The sequence below is a fragment of the Acanthochromis polyacanthus genome, chromosome 16, assembly GCF_021347895.1.
Source record: "Acanthochromis polyacanthus isolate Apoly-LR-REF ecotype Palm Island chromosome 16, KAUST_Apoly_ChrSc, whole genome shotgun sequence".
Classification (NCBI taxonomy): domain Eukaryota; kingdom Metazoa; phylum Chordata; class Actinopteri; family Pomacentridae; genus Acanthochromis; species Acanthochromis polyacanthus.
The window spans coordinates 25396941-25424534 of record NC_067128.1 but is presented as its reverse complement, the minus strand read 5'-3'; the positions used below and the strand labels follow the sequence as shown (position 1 = coordinate 25424534).

At 38.1% G+C, this 27594-nt stretch overlaps 1 protein-coding gene across 1 annotated transcript in view; it reads right to left on the bottom strand.

Annotated features, from left to right (window-relative positions):
- map3k5 (mitogen-activated protein kinase kinase kinase 5) overlaps window positions 1–27594 on the bottom strand; it is a 112627-nt gene that overhangs the window by 28322 nt on the left and 56711 nt on the right. Inside the window, exons 7-15 of the mRNA XM_022199817.2 lie at window positions 17638–17808; window positions 14706–14818; window positions 12954–13113; window positions 11804–11957; window positions 11186–11293; window positions 10558–10610; window positions 8952–9047; window positions 3681–3762; window positions 1685–1818 (exon numbers count right to left, since the gene is read on the bottom strand). Coding sequence (XP_022055509.2) covers window positions 1685–1818; window positions 3681–3762; window positions 8952–9047; window positions 10558–10610; window positions 11186–11293; window positions 11804–11957; window positions 12954–13113; window positions 14706–14818; window positions 17638–17808 — 1071 coding nt within the window. The remainder of the gene's footprint in view (window positions 1–1684; window positions 1819–3680; window positions 3763–8951; window positions 9048–10557; window positions 10611–11185; window positions 11294–11803; window positions 11958–12953; window positions 13114–14705; window positions 14819–17637; window positions 17809–27594) is intronic.

The window sequence follows — 27594 nt, the reverse complement described above, 5'->3', positions numbered from 1 at the left end:
TTATACAGACATGCAAGGCAGGCCAACTGGTGATTGTAAATGGGCTGTGGATTTCGGTGAATTTCGGTGTCACAGGTTATCTGTGTCTTGGTGTTTGCCTTGTGATGAACTGGTGACCTGTCCAGGTTGTAACCTGCCTTTCACCCACTGTCATTGTAACTCTTTAAAAAGATAAAGTGGGTTTAACTAAGAAAAGATGAAACGTTAGTGGAAGAATATTAAACCAAATACTAATTACTGCATTACTGGTATTACTTTTGACTACATAGTTATTAAAGCAAAGCTAAAACAGCATTAACATAAAATTGCAAAAAATAAAAATATCTAAAAAAAACACTCCCTGTAATAAATCATTACTTTTACAGATCAATTAATCCAGCAGTTCCTTCTCTCATTACTGTATAAAATGTCAGCAACTGGTGAAACAGGCCTATTAGAAGCTTCCAGCACCTGTTTAGCCGACAGTTAATATAGAATAATAAGAAAACAAGAAAATCTTCCCAAATAGGAGAGTGTTCCAATATTGTTTTTACATGTGGTAAAAAATTATGTTAATCATTAATGATCAAAATGGGTAATATTCCATGAACTGATGTTCAACTCAAAACAAGATAAAAATAAAGACAAAAACAAGTAGAACTTATAGTCACCTTTTATAAGCTGAATCTGAGTGTGCACTGTTCAGCAGAGCAAGTAGGCTTATGGAGATGTCATGTCAATGTGTCATTTCCTTAAGGCTATGTGAAAGTAAACAACATAGATACAGACAACCCAAACCCAGAAACAAAAGAGAAAGCAGCAAAAACCTAGACTGAATCCTGATATCTGACCAGAACAACAGGTACCTCCATACAGTGAAAGAATGCCTGCCAGCAATTTCTTTTCACATTCAACTCCCTGCATGAATCACACCTTCACTCTCTCTCTCTACCTTGAGACTTCTCTCGACTTCTGAATTATTTACCCAGATTCTCCACATTCTTTGCAGCTGAGCGCCCTGCTGCCTCGCTGATGTGATTAGTGGAACTAAGTGTGGAAGTGCAATCATCTAGTCTGTGAGAGAGTCTTGCAGTCTGAGATGAGTAGGTGGAACTATGAGGAGACAGGCATTTTGAGCAGAGACAGTGAAGGGAATAAAAGGCAGAGGGTGGGAGTTTGCCTTCTATGCTCTTTACTAACCAGTCACTCAACTGGATACCAGCATACCAGCATTCTGTGCGCCAGAAACCACCAGGGACAGCGCTGATCTGTGCTTTGCGCTCTCAGTCGGAGAAAAGCAGCACTTTTCTAAATGATGCTTGACAGCATTGCTGAACAAGCAGAGGCACTAACAGCTCTAACACTTGTTAACATTCAGGCTGTAATTCAATCCTTGTACAGTGCAATAAATAGATGATGTGCAAAACTGCTAAATATGTGAAATATGGCCTGAGGGTGGCTTCAGATGAAGACTTTATCCCCCTCTGAACATGAATATGCTGAGCCAGTTCCATAGCAGTCTGTCAGTCAGATAAATATTAATTACCTATTTTGTAAGCAAATATGGCATTTTGCTCTGTTAATAAAAAAAAAAAGGAATGAGTCCTCTAAGCCTGTGTCTTCTCCCATCGTCCTGTGTGGTAATAACGGTGTGAAATTTACAAAGTGACAATTAAAAGAAAACACTCTGTCCTCTTTTTCTGACCTGCTGTCTCTCTCTGGTATCTCTTTGATGGCCAATCGGACCTGGTTGCTGAGGTCTCGGCCCGCGTACACCACTCCGAATGTGCCTTTTCCCAGAACCACTCTCTCTCCGTGCTCATCGTACTCATAGTCGTACTGTGGAGAAAAGAGAAACAGTTTATCATAATATCAATTAAAAGTATACAGTACTCACTATAAGGACCAAACATAGCTGATAAGCTGTTCTTAGTACTGTAATTACAATAAATTTCAGATTAATACTAGCCAAATTCTCTGAAGTCTTTTGATTAACTGCATTTGGCTATTATAATCCAGTGTAATCCAGCAATAAATTGATCCGTGTTGCCATTGTCTTACTAATGGTCATTGTGAAAAACTGTAAGCCATTTTTAGATGAATTTTTTAATCATTTAAGCATATCATACAAATAAAAAAAATGCAATCAAATACAAAATAGCCACTTGAATGAATGTATTACAAGACAAAGACCACATATCTTTGAACTCCTGTACAGACACCAGTGTGACGTGTAAGTGTTAACCTTTACAAAGAAGTTACCTGCTGATACAAAAGCAAATAATTGCATGGTGGGTGTTTGTTTACACTCTAAAATCACTGTTAAAATGAATCTGAACACAGTAAATCTACTTTCTTCTCTTTTTTTGTGTGTACTGTACTACTGATTTGAACACTTCCGCAAGAGCATTCTTCTGTACTGTATTCAGGAAAGGATTTTCCTCCTGTTTTTCTGACACAAACATCCAGAAATCAGCACATCTTTTCACTCCAGAAAAACGGATCTGATCAGCAGTTTGATAATTAACAGGGGGTCTTTTCTTTATAATCAGATTACCTGCAGCCTGTTACACTGATTCTCTGACCCCGACAAGACCTCAAAAAGAACGGCCAAAAGGCGGGCTTGAAAGCCATGTTTTCCTGAAAAACATTGCCAATATGACGCCATTTATCAGAGCTAGAAACTGTAAAAGCAGCAAGAATTTTAAAAAATGAATTTTAGGATGATCCTTAAAGTATTACTCTGTGATGTACTGTTCTGTTATAAAATGAATTCAATCTAAGTTTAATTAAGATATTTCATGATATCGCTTGGGGGAAAAACGGATAGAAAGTGCTTGAAATTTGGAGGTTGAAAAAACGTTTGCATCTGAAATATGTGATTAATGTTTACTGGACTAACAGTCAGTAAGACCCTAGTTTTAGGTTGACGACATTTGAGACTAACTGTCCCTCAGTTCAGACTGATTATAGCGGCACCAAACACACATAAAAATCCCTCCGAGAGAAACCTGTTAGACATCTGATCTGTGCCATGCTGACTCAAAGAAGGTGCGGCAGCATTTTGAGTAATTAGCTTTTCTTTTCCCCAGGCTCTGCTGGGAAGACAGGTGAATCCAACAGCAGGTGTCTGTTCTGTACTGTCAGCGCATACAAAGAACACAAGCAAAATCCAGGCCTTATCCCAGCAGGTTCCTGCTCATCTCTGAGTGTTTGCAGCTGAGTTTAGATCCAGTTATTAAAATGCAGAATGTGATGGACTGGATTAACAATAATAGATAGAAAACTGAATCAAACAAAATCAAAGACGTTTGAAAAAACTATTGTTTAATAATGAAACCATAAATTCTGCATGAAAAAGTCAGTAAGCTGTCAGTAAAGAAGCACATTAATTATCATTGGCAGATGGCTTTCTGTTTTTTCTTACAGTCAGCACTTCAATCCTTCTGATGGGAACATGAAATCACATCATATTTCCTCTGACATTTTAAAACCAGGCACAGTGCACTGCGGTAACACAACAGGATGTAACCTAACAATGCAAAGATTAGCACACTTATACAATTTTCTTGGTATTGATGTGCAAAAAAAGAGTTGCATGACTGTAGATTCGGATTAATTATGTATTTATTTACTACATCACTGCTTGAGTAAAATCTAGTGTAAAAAGTGATGAAGAAAATTTTTAAATTTCGTCTCACCTCTAAGGCATCAGTGTCACAGTCTCCTTCTTCAGGACCTTTCCAGGCCTCCTCTGTTATGCTGTTGACCAGATCACAGAATCTGCCAAAGAATAGTCAGGTCAATCCAAAACAGACAACATACAGCATATCTTAACAGCTTCATATGGGCCGTTAGAAGTATATAATAATGCTCCTGGAACTATGTGGACAGTGTCATTTACTGTTGTTTCATCTCTCAACATACAATATTTACACATAAAACAACAACACAAAGTATATAACACTGACTATAAAAAAAGAGACAAGAAAAGACGAGATAAAACAGAAGAACATTATTAACTCTCTGAACTCCACAACCTGACAGCAGGTTTGAAAGGCAAACTGTATTCAGATTCAGGAACTGTAAATAATGAAAGAGTTGTCTGATTTTCAATATTCCGACTGGCCATTGAGTTAATCCTTGGTGATGTGCATAAAACTGAGCATAAAATGTAATATCTTATCAAATCCCTTTATTCTCCAAAACAAACCATTTGCACCAGATTCTGAAAAAATAAAAAAAATTCTGCCCTCCTCAGCAGAACTGCAAAGCCATAAGGGACTTAGCTGTGAACAACAGTGACGTGACAAAAAATTCTGTAATTTGCCGCCTGAACTGCAGGCTGTGTTTACACAGTGCAGACTGGAGACAAGTATGGAAATAAATAGAAAATGTAAGGAGTAAAATATCTATAGCATGTACACACGTGGACAAAATTGTTGGTACCCCTCAGTTAAAGAAGGAAAAACCCACAATTCTCACTGAAATCACTTGAAACTCACAAAAGTAACAATAAATAAAAATTTAGTGAAAATTAAATAATCAAAAACAACCATTACTTTTGAATTGTTGATTAACATAATTATTAAAAAAAACAAACTAATGAAACAGGCCTGGACAAAAATGATGGTACCTCTATAAAAGATTGAAAACTATTTGACCAGAGTGACATGATTAACTCAGGTGTTTCATTTAATTGACATCACAGGTGTTTCCAAACTCATAATCAGTCAGTCTGCCTATTTAAAGGGAGACAAGTAGTCACCCTGCTGTTTGGTGAAAAGGTGTGTACCACACTGAACATGGACAACAGAAAGCGAAGGAGAGAATTGTTCCAGGACATCCGAAAAAAATTATAGACAAACATCTTAAAGGTAAAGGCTATAAGACCATCTCTAAACAGCTTGAAGTTCCTGTGACAACAGTGGCTCATATTATTCAGAAGTTCAAGACCCACGGGACAGTAGCCAACCTCCCTGGACGTGGCCGCAAGAGGAAAATTGATGACAAATTGAAGAGACGGATCGTTGGAATTGTATCCAAAGAGCCCAGAGCAACCTCCAAAGAAATTAAAGGTGAACTCCAAGGCCAAGGTACATCAGTGTCAGATCGCACCATTCGTCGTTGTTTGAGCCAAAGTGGACTTCATGGGAGACGACCAAGGAGGACGCCACTGCTGAAAAAAACTCATAAAAAAGCGAGACTGGAATTTGCAAAAATGCATGTTGACAAGCCACAAAGCTTCTGGGAGAATGTCCTTTGGACAGATGAGACCAAACTGGAGCTTTTTGGTAAGGCACATCAACTCTATGTTCATAGACTCAAAAACCAAGCATACGAAGAAAAGAACACTGTCCCTACGGTGAAACATGGAGGAGGCTCAGTAATGTTTTGGGGCTGCTTTGCTGCATCTGGCACAGGGTGTCTTGAAAGTGTGCAAGGTACGATGAAATCTGAAGACTATCAAGGCATTCTGGAGAGAAATGTGCTGCCTAGTGTCAGAAAGCTTGGTCTCAGTCGCAGGTCATGGGTCTTCCAACAGGACAACGATCCAAAACACACAGCCAAAAACACCCAAGAATGGCTGAGAGAAAAGCGTTGGACTTTTCTAAAGTGGCCTTCTATGAGCCCAGATCTGAATCCCATTGAACATATGTGGAAGGAGCTGAAACATGCCATTTGGAGAAGACACCCATCAAACCTGAGACAACTGGAGCTGTTTGCTCATGAGGAGTGGGCCAAAATACCTGTTGACAGCTGCAGAACGCTCATTGACAAATACAGAAATCGTTTAATTGCAGTGATTGCCTCAAAAGGTTGTGCAACAAAATATTAAGTTATGGGTACCATCATTTTTGTCCAGCCCTATTTCATTAGTTTGTTTTTTTAAATAATTATGTTAATCAACAATTCAAAAGTGATGGCTGATTTTGATTATTTAATTTTCAATACATTTTTATTTATTGTTACTTTTGTGAGTTTCAAGTGATTTCAGTGAGAATTGTGGGTTTTTCCTTCTTTAACTGAGGGGTACCAACAATTTTGTCCACGTGTGTATCCTCGCATTTTTTCAGTATTGGTAACAACTGTGTTCACATGGACAAATGTTGAACATGTTGATTCCATTTTTTTTTTTAAATGTTTGTAAAATAATGAGTCTAATAAATTGAAATTAAATTATTTCTTGTCTTTATTTTTGACAATATAAATTGGTTATGTTGGACAAAAGTCATTTGAGTTCTCTCTGCTTCTAGCTGTGGTTGTACAGTTTCCATAAAATTGCAGGACTTTATATTGGAGCAAAAAGTCAGCCCACAGTGAGTTAAATGTGACAGGAGGTAAAACACAAAGAAACTGCATGGAGTTCATAAGACTAAATAAAGGCAATAAAGTTTCAAGTTATTGAATGTATTATAAAACAGATTGAGGTAGACTTAGACTTTGTTTTCTCTGTGAGGAAATTCTTTTCCACAGCACCGTTCTGCTTGATTTACATTGACAGGATGATACAAAAAACTATACCGGAAAAAAACATATTCAAATAAAATTAGATTTACATATGCATATTTTGAAGTTTCATCATATTACAATGGAAAGACAACAAATACTTTTGTATTTAAGTATGTTTGAATGTACACATAGTAGGTAAACAGTTTCTGACTCAAGGCTATAACAAGTCCCAGTCAGGACAGAGTAGTAAGACACTCACAGGGCTGAATTCCTACTCTGTCACACAACATGGATGTCAACACCACAAGAGTGAATCCCATTCGGTATGCTTTAATTTAAGCTCGGCAACATTCAAAAGGAACACACCAGATATATTGCATTTTTATGTCCACTGTAATGGATAACACAATATATAATTAAGTTTTAGCTATGAGCATTTGTATTTTAGAACTTCAACACACAATACTATGTTTATTTGAGGCACATAATCCTCGAGCCCAGATATAAAACACTGATTGCAATGAAATAAAGTGTGAAAATTCTCTGACTGTGTTATAATCATTATTATCATTATCATCATTATTACAATCATACAATCATCATTTGCACATGCTGTTGAAAATCCATTTGGTGCATGTTGTGACTGAGTGGTGTTTTTTAGCTTATGAATCAGGAGGGCCTACACTATGTTTACATGCACACCTCCCACACAAATACATACAAACATTGACCTTTAACACTCAGAATGTGAATTACCACATCGCCTCCTCATGCTATCACACATGGCATGTCTGCAGGTGTTCAGTGATACACGTGCTTGTGCGTGCAAACATGCCAATCATACATATGTACTAAAAGTATCACATTGGCCCTCTTCCTCTTTCTACCACATTTCATCTGTTTCTTGCTTCTATTCTTCTCCCTTCTTCTCACCCCTCCTATCCCACTGTCACTCCTGTTAAAATGAAAGGAGCATCAAAACAACAGCAGCTATGACTCACTGACTCTCACACTCCAGATAATGACACTGGAAGTGCTCGTGGGCCTCAGCTGTGAGAGTCACAAGTCTGAGGATTCGGTTCTTGAACGAGCAGCAAGCAAAAAACATGGCAGTGTCAAAATGCAACAAGGTGTGCTTGTGGTGACAGAACAATGTGAAATTTGCCACCTGAGTACAGAGCTGAGAAGAGTGCGTGAACTATGGTAGGGATAGGCACAACCAGCCAAAGAAGAGATGTACTCACAAAGCTTACAGTCTTTGTTGCCTGATGCAGATCTTTAAGATAAAAATTGATGAGCAAACTGATGTTGATTCAATAACCACTGAGGTTTAAGGAATAAAAGTAAAGGATGCAAATTAATCATAGAGATCCTGCTTCAGTTTGCGGCCACTCCTGCTCACATATTGAAGTATTTTAAAGCAATGTGTATGATGTGGTTACAAACAGTTTACTTTACTTCATTTACTTTGTAATTGGTAACATTTTATCAACTCAACACTCAATCTACTAAGGCAACCTTTGTAAAGCATTGTAAAGCTCCTCATTGTTAAAAGATTCTAGATTCAAACTTGTCTTTTCTTCTTCACAGTATTGCACCTATAAGAGTTCTATACTTGTACAAAACCGGTGTTAATAACCAACGTTTAACTATGCTGTCACTAACATTAAAGTAATAGACCTCCATTAATGTAACAAATGTTGAGAATAATCAACATTTATAGTTTATATCTGGGACAGTATGGTGAATTTTTAATGGCATCAGTCTCCGGTGAACTTTGTGTATACTGCTAATTAGTTAGCATTTCTAAAGGTAGCATTTGAGCAGGCTGACCATGGACTGTATATAAAAGATTGTTATAGTAACTGGACCTGAAAAGTGAAGCCGACACAGAAATCAGATTGTATAGACGACTATGAGAAAATGAGCCTACTTCTTATTGAATCTGTTACTTCAGTAGACATTTTCTTAATGAGTGTATTGCCTTAATCACTAGTTTGAAGATTTTTGAATACAGCATGGTTTTCATTTTTGAAATGGTCCTGTTTAGGATAAAATCAAAGATAAAACAGGGTATGTTTTCCTCGTTTCAACCATATGACTGACATCTAGTTTCCAAAGCCCGGCATGGTGATGCATTGACGTTAAAGCACTACTGTGCAGCTCCACAGCTGATAACATGATTGTAGCACTTATGGCCTTGCCTTAGCTTTGTCTAGTATTAGTTTCTCTTCAAGTACAGTAGTAAATCTCTTCTATACATTTAAATCCTCTGGAAGTAAGAGCTAAGGCTAATACATCTGGAAACTGTACTTCGATTTCAAACTAGTTTTCGGTTGATGCTTAATAAATCAAAATTATATTGATTTCAAAAGCATGGGCAAAAGAAGTCAAACAACTCTGATCATATTAAGGGAAGCTATATTATGTTAACTGGCTCCTACAAATCTCACACAAGCACTACACAGCAAGTGTGATAATGTAAACTGAACCGTAAGAGAAAGAACAGACAGACCAACCTTTTACAGTGTATCTCTGTACAGAAATAGATCTGGAAGTCTTCTGCATTGTGAAGAACGTACAGAAAAGCACTGCGTTCATCAAACTTGGAGATGCTGAGGAGAAACAGTCCACAATTAGTTGCTAATCACAGCAGAGTAGATATGACTCAGAGAATGAATTAAGCCTTTCACTGGACTCATGAAATCCGCCATCAAATCTGTGGCAGGAATCAAAAGACTAACACTGCACATGAACAGCCACTCCATCTAAACATAAACGTCAATGACAAATGCTGGATGTGCACACAGATGTAACAACACAGCATGCTGATTTAAGTATGCAGCGGTACGAGTATGCCCTACACAGTTATAGTTTGTTTAAGACATCATCTACAGCTGAAGCAAAAACAAAACTTGTTTTGCAAATTGTCAAATTCAATAATGCTGCATTTCTACATAAACGATGGAGTGCTTCAGTCAACACCTAAACGTAATTTTATCCAGTGGGATGAGCACTTGTCCATTTCTTAGTGAGTGTACCAAGGTTGCTGAGACAGACAACTGAGTGCCTATGTGTGTGGTCATACTGTAGCTTGCATAGCTGCTATTGTGTCCTGCTGACTGTCTGCAGGCTGAGTGGGCACACAGAATGAGTTGTTCCCTAGCAACATGTGAGCACAGCCCTCCACTTCTCTCTGATCTGACACTGAATGCCTTTGAGGACCATGGAAAAATAGGCGCAGAGCAAGACATCATGAAAATGGAGTTCTCCTATACAGTCTGGAGCTTTGAGAGGTGAATTGGTAGCAGTACAACATACATCTAAAATGCATGCTCTGAATTCTTATTTACAACTGCATATTGCATGGTAGTAACTGAAAAATATATTTGCTTTTAATGTGGTATATTGGCAGCATAAACAAGACAGCAAATTAGGGGACAGAGATAAAACATGCAGCAAAGCTCTGCTACACACAAATCAGGGATTCAGGGGTCACAGCTTGAGTCATAAAGGAGTAGTTTGACATTTTTGGAAATGTGCTTCCTTGCCTAGAGCTCAGAGCAGTGCGGGGGCTCCCTAGGGTCTGCTGACTGCCTGGCAATCTCATGGTCAAAGCAGGGCTACAGGAAGGTCCTTTCAGTCTTTGTCATGTCCACAGCAAGTTGGAGCCGGCTGTTAATTTCCATTCAATTATAAAACTCAATGCTTTTGAAAGGCAAAACTGTACAATTTCTATAGGCAAATAACAGTGTAAAAATGCCTTAAAAGTTTCACTAAGATGGCACTGAATAATTTGCAAAAAATGTTCATTGTTTAAACAGTGAACCATGCAATTACTATTCAGCTATTCACAAAAGCTTAACCTCAGTCATCCAATTAAAGAGGCTGCCAGGTAGGCTTGACTTTTGACTTGTTTTTTCACTGCACTCTTCAGTGTGATCCCAAAAGCAGCCGTTGCTCAGATGTTACATTCAGGATCAGCACTAAGCTTGAACCAGAAGCAGTGATGTACAGAAACATGAAAATATTGCAGACAGAAATTCGTAGCGAACTATTTAAAGGCTTGAGACTCTGACTTGCTGGTGTTTAACTAGCTTTGCATTAAAGGCAGCAGACACTGACCTGACACCTCGTACAGATGTGGCGCTGAAGTTCCACTCATGTATTCCCTTGTGCTACACAACAGATCAAAACAAATAACATCATCATCATTTTCTAGCAGGTGTTGTATCCATGTGTGTTATCTAGATAACTCACTGACTGTAGCAATATAACCTCATTACATAAGCAACACTAAAAAAATATCTCGACTGATGTGCTTATATGCTCTGTAGTAATTAATAATGTGATACAACATAAAAAAATCTAAACAAATAAGACTGAGAAGAAAAAAATATCACAGGAAACAACAATGTATTTTCATACAGCATCTAACCAAACATAAGAAAACAGGAAAGCTGACATCGTCATCAACATCATACTTCTTTTAACTGTGGCTATGATTTTGTGATTTTTAGCATAACACCATTTCCTTTCACCAACCGCCATTTCCTCCTACTGAAAACACAGACAAACATAGCATATATTTTGCAGCTTATGCTAAACATTCAGACTTTAGCTTTGCTATTTCATTCACTCATAATATGGAGACCATTATATTTGTCCACAGACTATACTAAAGTCTGTATATATTTGGATTAAAGGATTATGTACAATACATGTTGTGGTTTTATAGTAAATTGACACCCACCTTATCATCAGGAGCCACATGCCAGATAGACACTGTGTTGTCATCGACGTCTTTGTTTATGGACAAATATGAAGGCTGGTACACTTTGGTGGGCTCTAATATCAACACCTAGAGAAGAGATAAATGTATTGTATGTTTTAAAACCTTATTTAAGAAATCCAGAAACAAATTAAACATGTAGGTAGTAAACTACCAATAGTATGTTAAATCACAGTTGTTTTTTTTGTTGTTGCCAGTATTAGTATCTTGGAAAAATGTTGTACATGTTGACTCCAGATTAGTAATTAATCAAAGCAATTTAACTGTATTTTCTTGGCCTTATTTAACCATAACTGTGACACAGTGTTCTTAAACACTTTTGGAGTGCTCTTTGCTTCTCGGCATGGTCATGCTGTTCACAGAGGTGCGGGACTGTATGTTGTAGTGAAAAACGAGCCCACAGTGAATAAAAATGTGACAGGAGCAAACAATGCCCAGAATCTGCTTAAGGTTCAGGGGGCAAATCAGCCAAAGTTTCTGAGCATGCATTATCTTTTTCTGTTTCCAAACATTAAAACGCAGCTCTTATGCAGTATGCAAAATTTAAAATTGAATGGTGCCTTGGCTTGAGTCACCTACAGGGAATCGGACAGATGAGACATCTTTTTTGGTCGCCTCCACAAGGAAGTCCATCCAAAAGTCCACCAGCTCCTGTTTGGGGGCCGGCTGCTCCACGCAAGGCTTTTTGAAGTGTTGGTAGATCAAGAAGGTCTCCACCAGTGAGCGCAAATACCTGAAAACAGCCAGAAAACAAACAATGAGTAACAATCCAGTGTGCTCTGAGAAAGGCAGAAAGCAAATAACTCAAAGTCTGAACTATAAACACCTTTCCTGGTTTCATATTTGTCATCAAAAAACATCTGATATTACAAACAGAAAAACTTGCTCATGGATAATTTCCATTTTTACTACACTGGTTTAAACCCATAAGTATCATTCATGAAATATCACAAAAACAAACTGGAGCACTTGATTGGATTTCCATGCTGGAACACGTTTTTCTTTGTGACATTAATGGAAACTTAAAGAGTTTTCACAGCACTAACACAAATAAAAGCAGCAGAGTCTTACATACTCCAAAGAAGGAGCTGCAGACAGTTTACTTTACTTCTCTACATGATGCAGTCACATAAAATCTTGTAGAAAAGCCTAAATTTGTCTTGCAGACGTCTAAGGCTTTGTTCCTCCACCATAGTATGGGTGAAAATAATATGGGTTATATGAACCATTTTCATGTGTTGATATTAAAATGTTGAGAGGATAATTTAAGGATTTTTTAATGTGTTCCCATCACCCAGATGAATACATCCAGATGTGCAGGTTAGTTTAGGTAAGCAAAGATGGAGAAATGTATCAGTAACACACACCCTGACTTCTAAACCACTTCAATGTCATACAAATGTCAAGTTACCCACTTCCTAGTCATGTCACCTGTTGTGAAGAAGCATTTTTTTCCACTGCACTGTAACAACATCAGACTGATATCCTTCAAATCCATGTAAAGACAGAGATTGTGTCAAATGAGCAAAGTTAGTTCCTGGTAATATTTTGTTTTCTACATGAGAAATGCACCAAATACTTGCACAATGGCCACAGATGGCCAATGTGGCTTCAAGGGAAAGCTGAGCACACTTCAGATCCCAATGCCACAGGAGCAGTTGGTGATGGAGGTGGTCTAAAATGTGTTTTTCAGAATGCTGTACTGAGAACGACTTATCCATGTTCTCACCAGATGGGGGCTTTGAGTTTGAAGAGTTTCTCAGAAGCCTGGATGACCCTGGTGTTGTCACAGGCCAGGATGCTGGCGCCCAAGAAAAAGCCTACATCCCAGTAGCTTTGTAGCTTGTCCAGGCTGCCTTTTTTACCCAGCAAGCTGCTCAGCTTAACTCCTGGAAAACAACACAAAATACATATCGCTATTTTATACAGCAGAAATATAATTGTTTTGTTCTCTTTTCCCTTGGGCTGTAAACAGACAAAACTAGCCAGCAGATGAGATAACTGAGGAAAGAGTTTAGCAAGAAAGGGATAAAAACAATAAGTCTATCTTCTACTTGGACATGCCACAACTTGCAGCAAAGGGGTCTACCTTTATGATAAGCCATCATATTCAGGAGAACTGCAAATGAAAGCTGCTGCTGCATGTTGTGCAGAGACTGCAGAAGAAATGTGCCATTTGAAGTGGCAGTGAGAGTCATACAGGGATAAGTGTAAGCAGCGTCGAGAGGAATGGAGGGTGGGGTTTATTTAGGGAGCTGCAGGCCGATTCCCAGGACTGCCCGCTCTGTTTCTCACATTCCTGAGCTCCTCTGAGCCTCAGATTTCAGGGAAAACACTAAAAATTTGGAGCAAAGGCTTATTTACGTGCTTGTTTGTCAAAAATAAAGGGAAATACCAATATATATTATTCGACTTTGAAGGAAAGAAAAAAAATGTAATCTGAAACATGGTTGTTCACAGTAGCAAATACATTTGCTGAATACATTTTTATGATAAAACCATATTGTGTATGTCTCAATCAAAAATTAGTAAAAAATACAGCCAGGTCCATAGATATTTTGGACATTGACACAATTTTCAGCATTGCAGCTCTGTACACCACCACAATGAGTTTGAAATGAAACAATCCAGATGTGCTTTAAGCACAGACTTAATTTGAGGGTATTTACATCCAAATCAGGTGAATGGTGGAGGAATTGCAACACATTTTAGACTCTGTTTACTCAGAGCAGACAGCAAAAAATAAGAGAGCGGAATATAAATAAAATACACATAATCAATAATACAAATTCAGCATGACTAAAAAGTTGTTGGATGACACATTCAGCACTGCACATATTTTGTGGAGCATATGTGCAGTGTAGTGTGGATGCCTAGTTTATAGAAGTTGACATATAGAAGTAAGACACTGATAGCAGAAGGTGAGAAAAAAGTCACATGAAATGTGTAGTCAATTGTAAGCTTTTACCCACACAGTCCACATCCAGTGAGTTACGCTACACCAACTAACTCCACAAAATACGCAGCTGCTTCACTACATTCACCAGCTAGTCACAAACTTTTATGCTTGCTGTTTGAGGATTTATAAGAGTTTTCCATATAAAAAAGCTTACTGGCCTGCTGGGTTGATAAGAGACTGAGTTGCAACCTCACAAAACCAAAGAAAATGAGCTTAAAGACCTTAACATGCTCCCCAGAACTGAAGGGAACAAAATTTCTGTTTGTGATTTATGGCTTTCATTGATATAATAAGAATGAATATAAAATATTGACAACTAAAAACTAAATCAGATCTCCATGTAAGGGTGCCAACCATACTGAAAAATACAAGCTTTTCTTTTTTAGACAAATAGCTATGATTAATCATAAAGGACTACTGCAGCAAAAAGGACAGATTAGAGTTTAATGACTCAGTGGTTATCTGCAATGTCAATGTAATAAAATGAAAATCAGCATATTTGGGTCAAAGATGTCCACTCACCCACTTTGCGGAGCTCGAAAGATGTGTCAAACAGGTGTCCAGCTGCCAGGAGTAGAACAGCATAGTTGATACCAGAGTGTAGTGTTGGTTCTGACTCAAATCCTTTTTTAAACCTGAAAAAAGAAGACAAAAATAACTCCAATGAACACTTTTCTTCCAAAAAATGCGTCATTGCGAATCTCAAGCATCTCAGAGATAACGGATGGCTTCGGAGGGCTCCCCTGGCTTTCTGAGACACCTCAAGATAGAAAAAACAATTACAGCCATATTGAGTTGGGGCCACAGAACGGCAAACAGCAACTGTGAGTACCCCCACAAAACAAGAAATTTCATTTATTTAATGAGCAATCTGTTTTGTTGAGGGAAGGAGCGTGACTGTTATTAGAGGCTTGTGCCAAGCTGTGACACAGAACCGAAAATAACAGCCAGATGGGAGCTTTGATTATCTAAGCAGTATATTCAGTTGACAAAGATATGAAATTTTAAAAGCAATTTCAATTTGAAGACAATCAGCAGGCTTGTGTCAACTTCCGCCAACTAATATGAGCCCCCCCTCTGTGCTCACATGACAACCACAGATAAGAGAAAACAAATCTGAGTTAACCGTCCCTTTAAGTTTTCAATCATGTTTTACATTGTAGCCAACACCATGCAGTGGTTTGCTTTTCAAACAGCCTGACATTCTTAAATGATCAAGGCCGGGATTCAGAAAAGTGGTGCAAATCGTTCAGATGCATCTCCCTTCATACTGACACATTAGCATCAAGCTAATATTGCTGGGACTCTTTTGGTAGTCCACTCAAGGTGTGAACATCCAGCTCTATCACATCCCAAAGGTCTCTGCAAGTCTCTCTGTTTCATCAACTGCTCAAACTATACATAGCCCAAGTCTGACAATTGCCTGTTGACACATTGTTATTTGCAGCAGCTCTAATGTCACTTCTTTTCTAGCACTGGTGTCTCCAAAGGATTCCAGATTTCAGTGATGATGGCGTCATATGAATTTATGCCACATCAAACCTCTTTATAAAAGAAAAAATGCTGAAATTAAGAATGTAACTCACCTTCATATTAGTTCACAGAAAAGTTAAATCAAAATATATTTATATTCAACTAGTGAAGTCAAAATGATCAACATTTATAGACAGAACTGATGGAAGCTATCCTTTAAAATATGTTTTGGTCTTGGTCGAACCTATTTTCTCAAAATCATACTCATTCTACTGAAGTTACAGTAGACTGGTGACACCCTCAGCCCAAACAAGGATAAGTTTACTTAACGGAGAAGGGTCACAACACTCTGGGTCAGGAAAGTCATTCAGCAGTTTTAAATAGGGGAGCACTGAGGTTCCACTGAAATATAGCAAGCTTTTCTGAATGATGATGCCTGTAGCCTCTGAGCTGTGTGAGCTAAACATCTCTAAAATGATCATCTTTACATTAAAGCAGAAGGAAGGAATTTGAAACAGGAAAAAACAGCATCATTTTGACAATATAAAATTGTCCTGCAGCTCCTTCCTCTCCAATGTCTAAGCCAAAATTCACATAAATTTATGGCTTCGAACCCTGGTCTTCAAAGTGAAAGAGCATCCAGCTAGAAGGACACTTCAGGGTTTTGGTATGTCCAAAGCCAACTTTGAACATTGACAGAGGACACTTCATAATACAATAAGTACGAGTTGGTCTGCTACACGGATGGTTGCATTGCTCCTCACAATGAACACTTAAATACATGCAGGGCTCTCACAGATGTTTCTAAAAGGCTTTGACTTTACACCTTTTGTAGATTATAGCACTAAGTTACAAAATGAACTGTAGCATCATGCTAATGGGACTATTCTAAGGTGAACTGAGCACAGTGGGCAGTCATAGCACAGGATTTCTAGACAATTTAGAATTTCCCACTGTCACACAGCCAATGACTGAAAACAAGCATAAATTTCTGCTTGAAACTAGCATTTGTTTTGAGCACCATCTGTCTTCCTGGTATTTGTGAGGGTGGCATACTTGCAGTTCGAACAGCCTGCATCATCACAATTTTGGGCTGCACACAGACAGTGACAGAGAGTTCATACAGACCCTTGTGCATTTAAAACAGAGTGAGGAGAAGGACCAGAAGTCCAGTTGACTTTCAGATCACTTGAATTATGATATGCAGAAGGGTTTACATGAGATGTTTGGTCAAGTAGGCCAAAAAAAAGATAATGTCTACACCAGCTTTAAATTAAACAGGGGAAAAGTTAAACTTGTACCAACACGATGTGTTTGCAATTTTATTCAAATAATGCTAAACTGGCAGTAAGAAGCACAAAAATATTACTATCAGTACTTTCTGGTACCAACAGCAACCTGCACTTCTGTTGGATCCTGGTCATTCCTGTCCCCATGTCTGGGATAATTTATAATTAAAACAAATTAATGAACTTACTGCTGTTGTATCATTAATCTTTAAGCTGTTAAGTCTCTGATTTTGCAGTAAAGGTCTATTTTTAAGGAAATTTCATCTTCCAGCCTGATAGATTTGAAACTGTAGAGCAAACCAAGTGTGTTGTTTCCTTGTGATGTTTTTAGATGTACTTTATATTGGTTTTGAAATGTGGAAAAATGTCTGAAAGTGTCTTTTTATGCCATTTTGCACACCACTGTGGTAATGAACTGTCATAAATGTGATGCCTGCATGTATCCTTGAATTAGACTTAACAGCTTATTAAAAAAATCCTGTATTGATGGTACCATTCAGGGTAAACTCTGAATGCTGAGGTGCCAAGATTCAGTGAATCAGCGCACAGCCATCTATCAGCCTATCTTGTCCTTCGGAACATTTCTTCTAACAATATTTAGTGGTGACTCAGTGTGTGAAGAAGCAAACTGTTTGCCTGAGCTGAAAAGTCATAGACACACACTGAAATCCTGCCCTGCCCGGCTCTCTCACCAGAGTGTGCCGCTGTCTCTGCTCTGTGTGTCGGTAAAATGAGACTCCAGGAAGATGTCCTTGTAGATCCGTCCCACTAGGCAGTAGATGTCTGATGCTACCTGCTCTTCTTCCTCCACCAAGGGCAGCATTATGTCCAGAGCTTTCTGTCTGTCGCCTGGCAGGTTCCTCCTACACTCACAAACAAGCACAAACACACAAAAAGCACATTTAGCATGCAGCAAGTCAGAAATGAATTAAACTTGTCACGTTTTCTAATTTGAGTGTCACATTTATTTACCAGTAGTAATGAAGCAAAAATTAATCAGATGTGAGCATCTGTCCAGGCATGACAGTGTAAAGCTGTAATTGGTATCAGAGATTAGTTGCAGGTGTTAAATGTTCACATTGTTGTAAGGACTCCACCACTTTTGCATGTCAATGTCTGTATTTATACTCTACCTACAAAATAGTTGTGTAACACATTCTGGAGCTCTGTAGTGAGCTGCACAGACAATACAGAGCTGCACCGCAGAAGATTTAAGATTGTGTTATAGGAATGTGACCTACAGTCAGTATATGGTAGCTGTTGCTTACATCATCAGCTTTATCCATCTCTTGCACATGTAGTTCACTGCTACATTGTGAAGCACATTCACTTCTGTGAAGGCCACATTCGCTACATTTACATTCAGCCTTGTACATCAGTATTTATCAAAAATCTTTTAAGTTATTAAAGAGAATGAAGTGTCTCATAAAAATACAAGAATGGACTGATATTGGAAAGAAAATGAACTGCATATAACATATCAATGCTTGTCATGTAAGCACTCCTTCCCTCAGTTCACTTTTTATTTTGGGATAATTACACAGGAGTTTCCAAATTCTGAATAATGAAAGGCATAACAGGTGGCACGCCTTCTCCCATTTGCGAGTGGGTGCTAGTAAACAATAGACAACAAAGCAGCAAAGTGCTATTTGTAAGTAGAAAAGCATTTCCATCTTTGTCAAAAGTTTGTTTGTGGTCTAGCCTCCTTTGTAAAATTTGCAAAAGTGCTGAAGCCTGCCTTATTCATATGCACTGGACATGGCATAGCTTTAACAAGTATGGGATGGAGGTTTTTCACACTCTATCTCAGATATTAAATGTCAAACTAGATCCGAATCTAATGGTTACTGTTTGGAGTTACTGCAGAGAAGGCACAATTTACTGTGGAAAAAACTACACACTATATCCTTTGTTTCCTTTCTGGCTCAGGAAGCTATACTGCTCAGGGAGAGGGAGGCTGCCCTGCCCAGTCATAAACAATGGTTAGTGGACATTATCTATCCATCCATTCTCTATACACCGCTTTATCCTCACTAAGGTCGCGGGGGTGCTGGAGCCTATCTCAGCTGACTCCAGCGAAGGCAGGGGACACCCTGGACAGGTCGCCAGTCTGTCGCAGGGCTACATATAGAGACAAACAATCACACTCACACCTATAGGAGTAATCAATTCACCTCAGCATATTTTTGGACTGTGGGAGGAAGCCGGAGTGCCCGGAGAAAACCCACGCATGCACAGGGAGAACATGCAAACTCCATGCAGAAAGATCCCAGGCCCAAGCTGGGATTTGAACCATTTCGTGATTTTAGTTGGAATAATAACTGTAAGTGTTCTCTATATTTTCCAAGCCTGAAGTATGAATTAAAAGTATCAATTAGGGATGGTTCGATCCGATCCGCTGGATCGATATCGAGTTCGATCCAGGCCAAAATGACTGGATCGAGCATCGGAGTTTTTTTATTAGAACTCGTTCGATCCGATCCATAAGCCCAATCTGTCTGATATATACTCAAGTTCAATTCCCGCGACATGCCGTAACACAGACGAGCTGTTACAATGGTTGCCATGTGCCCGTGTTTTCTTCAAGTGAGCAGAGAGTGAACAGAAGCCTGCAGAGCTGTGGTCATGTCTGCCGTGTGGAATTACTACATGCGAACGGGGGAGAAAAGTAAAATAGCTGAGTGCAACGTTTGCAAAATGAGCGTCTCAAGGGGTGGCAGCAAAAACGGACATTTTAACACAACGAACTTAATAAAGCATCTGCAGAAGCATCATGGAAAGCAGTACGGAGACTTTTTACAGGCGAGTGCAAAAAAAAAAAGAACCGCGGCAACCATCATTGCAGGAAGCACTAGAAGAGTACAAAACTCACTCCAACCCCAAAATATAACAGAGAAAATTGTCGAGTTCACTTTGCTGGACGACCAACCACCTTGTGTGGTGGAAAATGTGGGTTGTTGTAGTATTTTTCGACCCCCCCTTCGTGTGAACGCGTGCGCCTTACGTTTCACTCTGTGGCCACTTGACGGCTTTTCTGTTGTACGTTTACTGTTTTTTGTTGTTGTTTTCTACTGTTTTTCGGGTTAAATGTGATAAAGTAGCCAACTGTGGACATGTTTTCGTGTTAAATATGATTAAGTGACAGGTCTCTCCTCTTCTCATCCGCATGTCCACCCCACCGGTGTCTAAATGGCATCAGGGGAGATCCTACGCTGCTCTCAGCTTCACTCGCATGAGAACGTTAGGACAAGGTTTAATCGCCAGATATTGTTTATATTCCATCAGTGTTGTACACGTGTCAATAAAATAATTGTTCACTGAGAAAACTTTATATCTCCCTATTTAAAATTGGACTCCCCCAAGAATGCAAGACGTGGTACTAATATATGTCTAGTGCTTTATACATAAGCATTATACTTAATTATACTAAACACTTTGTACATACATCATTTATTATTGTTATTTTATTGGACCAGTTAACAATAGAAATTATTTATCCCACACCTGGGAGACTGCCCTCCTTGGCAGTCACGGCTGCTAAATTACTTTGCACACCTTCAACAAGTGTGGAGAGTGAGAGGCTCTTCAGAACAGCCTTCAACATTATTGATGAAAAAAGCAGCAGACTGACAGCTGAGAAGGCTGAAATGTTAATCTTTCTGAAGAAAAATCTGTCCTCATGTTGCAAGACAAGGCAGCTTAAGTATTTTCAGTTCAACGTCAGGCAGCTAGCATGTTTTATTGTTTTCAGTGAACATAATGTGAGTATTGGAATAGTGTTCATTCTAATATTTAGTTTCATGAGTGTTTTACATACAGTACAACATCAGCGGCTGCATGCAAAAGAAGAAAGACACTAAATTGCACTATCACTGTTTACCCTTGTTTTTCTGTTTTTGTTTTGGTGCAGCAAATCAGGTGTACAGTCTCGATTTTTAGTTTTGATTGTGTGTCTTGAGAAGCCATGTGTAACTTACTGAGTACTACCTACATTGTTCTAGTGGGGATGCTATTATTTTATGTTAATTCATAAAATTATTTATTGCAGCATTGCAATGCCATTGAGGTATAATGTCACTTTTCTGTTTATACACTGGGATTATTTAGTTTAATTTAAATATGTGCACCAAGTTGCAGTTTTATTTCAAACATTTGAAAGGGGCTGCTGGGTCTGTTGTGTTTACAAACGCTGTTAAAAGCGATGTGAGCTTTAAGTTTTAATAAAGCCACAGCAGTTATACATAACTTGTTGTAAACATGTTTTCCTTCTTTCTTTAGGGGACCAGAACAGGTGTTGTAAAATGAACGTGGTGTTTTTAGATGCCAGTATCAAGCAAATTACATCCATGTATTATTAACAACTTTTAGAATGACAAAAAGAATCATATCGGTATTGGATCGGTATCGCCTGATCCTCAAGGCTGCAGTATCGATATCAGATGTGAAAAAGTGGTATCGAGCCATCCCTAGTATCAATGTTAAAAGGCCGCATGATGGCATAAAGAAAACAGTGTGTATACTGATACTACTTTAAAAAAATATGTAAAAAATCTGCATAATACCCATGATATTATTAGGTCTACAACATAATCACTGGTTTCAACAGAACTAAATTAAAATAAGTTAAAAACATGTATGTGAAGTATATTGAGTGTGTTAAGCATGTGAGCACATACTTATGAGTCTGTTTGTGTATGTAGCTGGGGAACAGTTGCAAAGCTATGAGATGGGATACCTGGCAAAGAGGAGGCCATTAGAGGCCTGACTTAAATTACAGAGGTACCTGGTTCATTAACAGAATTCCCTGTTTTTTTAGCACTGTGAGGCACAAATTGTGCTGCAGATGAACACTCTGGCACGAAAATATCTATTCTAACTAACCTGTGAGGAAATCATTTTACGTTCTCTAATTAGTGACCCACTAGAAAATAACAGAGAAGACTCATATTAGAAAATCAGCTGCAAACTCTTCAGGAGTTAATTAATGAAATCACATGAATACCTGCCAATTAAAGCTTTTATATTTCCTGTTCACTTGGTGTCTAGAAGATGACACTTGATGATTCTGCCTCATCAGAAAAAAAAGAAAACACACGTACAACTGAGCGAATAGAATAAGAAATTACGCTTATAAACTAAAATCTGTTCATTTTACTAAATACTTGATCTGACTACCAAATATAATTAATTAAAACCTAAACTGTCCATTTTCCGGGCACACTTAGTGCAAGTCCAATACAACAGCACTGTAATACGTTGTGTTTTCAGTATTTTTTCTCTCTTTTTAAAATTATTATTCTTATATTACTTGCTCTAGATTTGTATATATATTTATCCCTATTTCTTTATTATGTCATTGTTGCATTGCTTGTTCTACGTGCCTTTGTAATTGCCCCCTGGGGACAAATAAAGTTTTCTGAATCTGAATAAATCCTGTCTGAATGAGTGTATGGCTTCACCCTTTGAAACCTTTATATCTCTTTCGCCAGTCAACCACAACCCAGTTGTTTCTTAAATGTTAAACCTTAAACATAGCTTTATCAAATTACAAGAGAAATAATGATTTTGGAAGGAACAGAAAAATGACAATGTCTTACCAATAAAAATGCCAACTCAAAAGAAGCTTTGTTGTGTTTTTGAAAAGTGAAAGGACAAACTGAATATGTATTTCTGACCACCTTTATTTTTGACAAGGACAGTGGAGAGAAGGACAAGAAACATGGGACGAAGAGGGTTGGGAAATGAAGCATATCAAATGATCCCCAGGTGGGATTTGATCCGGAGATCCACTGCTCAGAGCATACGTGTCCATATGGTATGTACCTTAGCCACCCGGCCACTGGGTCGCACCAGTAACGAATGAGCTAAAAAACATCAACAAAGACCTTTAAGAGCTTAAGGAAAATCAGTTTGCTTGATATTATGTAAATTTATTCAGAATCTATTCAGAACATGTGCTCCATTGGGGAATTTTTGTTTCGCGGCTTGACATTTCAATCAGGCAGCTTTCTTGAGTTATAGATCATTTCAAAACACAGACGTCAGAAATAAATGAGAGGTTCTACCCCATAAAAAGAAGTCACTCACGCACTCACTCACGCACGCACGCTCATGAAAAAAATACTGATAAACACAGTGTGTCTCCTCTCCGGGGCATGAAGGTTAAATAAAACATATGAGCTGACAGCTATTACCATGGAGACAGTCCAGAGGGAAGAGCACTCAGGGAGACAAGACCTGCTCTCTTCTCAAGCATCTATCTTTTTCCTGCTTTCTTATCTCCAGAGTGCTGGTGGGTATTTGGATAGAGGAGATTTTTTGCTTTCAGGCTTTCAGCAGCGAGCCCTGCACAACAGGCCCCTGAGCGGCGTTCAACACTCACATGCCTGAGGCTGGAGCCACTTCAACCGAGCAGATTCATTTAGAAGTAGAGCACCTACTTCAGATCAATGACTGAGCTCCTATTAAGGCTAAATATTGATAATCTCAGGGCTTGGTGTGGGCTGAATGCTGCTGAGTCAGAGCTCTGTGAAAATAGTGAAGGTAATGATTTATACAACTCCACTTCAAGGACTCCACACTCGAAATAGGATTTTTTGACTATGTGATTCTATGGTATGGCTTAGTACATCCTATAACTAATATCTGAAAGGTAAGGCTTTCTGTAGACTCTTACAATATCAGTAATTACCTCCCAAGTTATAATCTCAGTTTTTCTTAAACCCAGAATGTGAAAGTAACAAATCTGTATCTGTATCTATCGACTGTGGACTGCAGTAAAAATGCTCCTTTAATTTAGATTCATGTCTCCTGACAGACAAACAGACTCAGTTGGTTCAATATATAATGGTGGGACTTTTTGTAACATAGCTGACAGGTATCAAAGTTGACATTTTTGCTATTTTCAGGCCTAAAATCAGCATGGCCGCATATAACCAAACACCACATGGTATTTTTACAGAAAGATTCTTCTAAATATTATACAAACAATTGAGTAAAATTGAAATTGAAAGGTATTTGTAAAGTTATTTTAGCAACACTGCTGATATGTGTTAAATCCACTACTTTATATTAAATAACTAAGAAAGAGGAAAAAGATCATACCTTGGAGTCTTGCCAGTCTTTTCTTCAGAAGGAAATGACATGATGTTGAACAGGTTATCTGCACACTTCCTTGAGAGGTGTTTTTGTAATGGGTAACTTAATTGAAAGTGATTTCTCAGATACAGATACAATTAGTCATTTTCCATATAAAATTTGATATATTGCCAAAAAATATCTGTCATGATCATCTCAATTTAATAATAAAAAGAACACAATCAATACTATTTTTGAATAAGCTCATATTACTATTGTATAGCTAAATAGAAGGTGGTTGTTATCAAATTCAGATGGTTATTTAGTTGACATTTTAGTGATATCTAGTCATTTTTTCTTACCAAGTGATTGTTTTCATAATAAATAATTATGGAATTTGTAAAGACATGATCATAAAGAACATAAAAACATTAGTTTTGTTTTTTTACTTTTAATGAAAATGTATGCAAGATATGTCCCATGGACTTCAAATGTCCCTCAATTATATACTGGCCCAATTATAAAACAAATATGTGATCAACAATGTCTGGTTACACGCTTAAGATATGTACAACATATTGTAAGGTCATACCCTTCTCTCTCTGCCTCAGTTTCTTGTCTCTCTACAAGATCAAATAAAGACAAAAATGCCCCAAAAATCAAATGAATCAATGTATTCCTGATCCTTTTAGCAATATAGAGGGAAAAGTCAGATTCAAAAAAAAAAAAAAAAAACTATAAAGTTCTCATCCAAAATTGGAGGCGTACAGTGACATTACCATACTTAAGCTCATTTTATGGTACTTAAGTTATTACATTTTATGCCATCTTCGACTCAAATATTGCAGTTTGTATTCCACCACCTTTATCTGACACCTTAAGTTGCCATTAATGATAACAATAATACTAATACTATCCCAAATTAAAAAAAAAAATTCATAAATGATGATCTAACATTTCAAGGTAGCTACTTATAGGTAGCCCCACATAACAGCTGCAACATTTAGGCCCTTTCAGGCTAAAAGTGTGGCACTTTTTCGCACCAAAATCCAATATTTTCATTAGTTTGTGCTGTGCCAAGTAAATTTTGTGCTGTTTTGAGCATAGTTCAGCATGCCATCAGGTGAGGTTGTGGTCAAGATTCAAATTTTGTGAATTTTGACAACTGAGCTGTACTATAAATGCTCTCATGGCCAATAGAAATGAGGCATTCAGCAAAGTACGGAAGACAAAACGGAAAAAAAAATGGATGAGTATGTTTGCAAGTTTGCATTCATAACAAGCTGTCCAGAGGAAATACCTATCATCTATGTCAGGTGTGTTTCAACATCTCGATACTGACAGTCAGGTAAGCATTTTAACTGTGTTCGTTATATGTCTCAATAGCTGTACAGATCGACAAAAGGTAAAGGGGTATAATTTTCATGAAAAATATTTTCTGAAGGCAATGACGTCGCTTTGCTAGAACTTTTGGAAATTTGTCCGTTTTGCTCGGTCTTTCACAACTCCATCAAACAGCACTAAAACCAGATGAGAGCTCAGCACACACCTCACTGTGTCAGACAGGGCCTTGATGCTTAAAAATAAGGCTTAAAAATAATGCCTCCATACTGATAAGCCAATGAAACCAAACCATTCATCTAAAAAGACAATTTATGTATAATTATTGCTTGCATTTTTTGGTACTTTGCACATATCTAGATGTTAATACTTCACAATACAAATCCAAGTTATTCCCATGGAGACATTCCCAAAAACGCGTTACTTTCCCTTAACCCTCCTCTCCAGTTCATCTAGAAACCAGCTTGTTAGGGTTGAAGTCTCATGTAAAGCCTACTGTCTTGTTGGTTTCTTCTAAGGTCGGTCTAGCATAGCCTGAAGTTGTGTTTTATGTCATTATCTGACTTCTTTCCTTACTTGATTTTTCTTGTCATAATGACAATGTCCAAATAATGCTCCAGAGGGTAGAACAAGACAGTGTGTTCTAAAGTTGCTCTTTTACAGACAGAGGTGTTTGTAAGTAGGCTAATCAACAAAAGACAGGACTCTGACATTTGACAGAGTTGTTTCCATCAACTTTCAAGGCTCAGCTTAGTTCTGCTGTAAACCTGTTAACAGTTTACCCATTACTTGCATACATTCATGTTCACTTTTGGCAATCGAAGTTTTATTTATTTACTATTCTATTTGAAGTTTTGTCAGTTTTCAGCTTATTTTTGTTTCATTTCAGATCATTCATTGGAACTCAAATGGTTATATTTCTATACAACAAGAAAGACAAGATGTGCTAAAATTTCAAACTACCCAAAAATGTTCTTTTCTCAAACAGCAGCAACAAATCAGAAAACACAGTTCCAGCACCAAATGGTAAAACAATTTCCTGTAACAGCTACTTTAGTTATAGTGACTCATGCTGCTTTGTTGAAAAGGTAAACTGACACAAAAGACTTCCTGTATCATGTCTGTGCCATGGCATCCTTTTTGAAAGCTGAAGGAAGCATCTCAGCCACATGACAGAGGGAGACCTGTCAATAACACTTATTAAAAGACATCTCAATATGCTGCTTTTACCTCGCAAACACAATATCACTTCCTGGAAATCGGCCAGATAGTAACAGCGAACACACGGGCATCTTTGCACCATGCAGAAACATTTTCCATTTGCTGCCAAATTAAAGAACAGCACGCTTTATTGCTGTTTGAGGCAGTCGCTCTATGAAAACCGCAGGAAGTTTACAAGAAAAGCAGCTGGTGAGAAACAGGCAGCCAAAACCTCCTGTGTCCTACATCTGTCTCTTTCCTGAACTGAGCAGCGACACATACACTAACAATACCACTGCTGTTTGGCAACATAAATTTGCTGCTATTCAAAAAAGATAATGCAAAAATAAAAAATCTACCACACTTCTGCTGAACAAAAAGCTCCTACTTTATTTTCCATATGGCCAATATGACAGGTTTACTATTCATTCAAATCTAAATGTCATCTGACATTGTGCATGTATCGTCATCATCGCCATCCTAGTACTTGAAAGCATTACACTACCAGTCCAAATTTTGGATACACTTTCTCATTCAATTATTTAATTATAACATACATTGTAGGTTAATACTGAAGACATCAAAACTATAAAAGAATACACATGGAATTATGTTGTAAACAAAAAAGTGCTAATCTGCAATGTATAAACTAATACAATTAAATAAAAAGCATTGAATGAGAAGGTGTGTCCAAACCTTTGACTGGTAGTGTATACATCCATCCATTCTCTATACACCGCTTTATCCTCACTAGGGTCGCGGGGGGTGCTGGAGCCTATCCCAGCTGACTCGGGCAAAGGCAGGGGACACCCTGGACAGGTCGCCAGTCTGTCGCAGGGCTACATATACAGACAAACAATCACACTCACATTCACACCTACAGGCAATTTCGAGTAATCAATTAACCTCAGCATATTTTTGGACTGTGGGAGGAAGCCGGAGTGCCCAGAGAAAACCCATGCTTGCACAGGGAGAACATGCAAACTCCATGCAGAAGGATCCCAGGCCTAAGCCGGGATTTGAACCGGGGA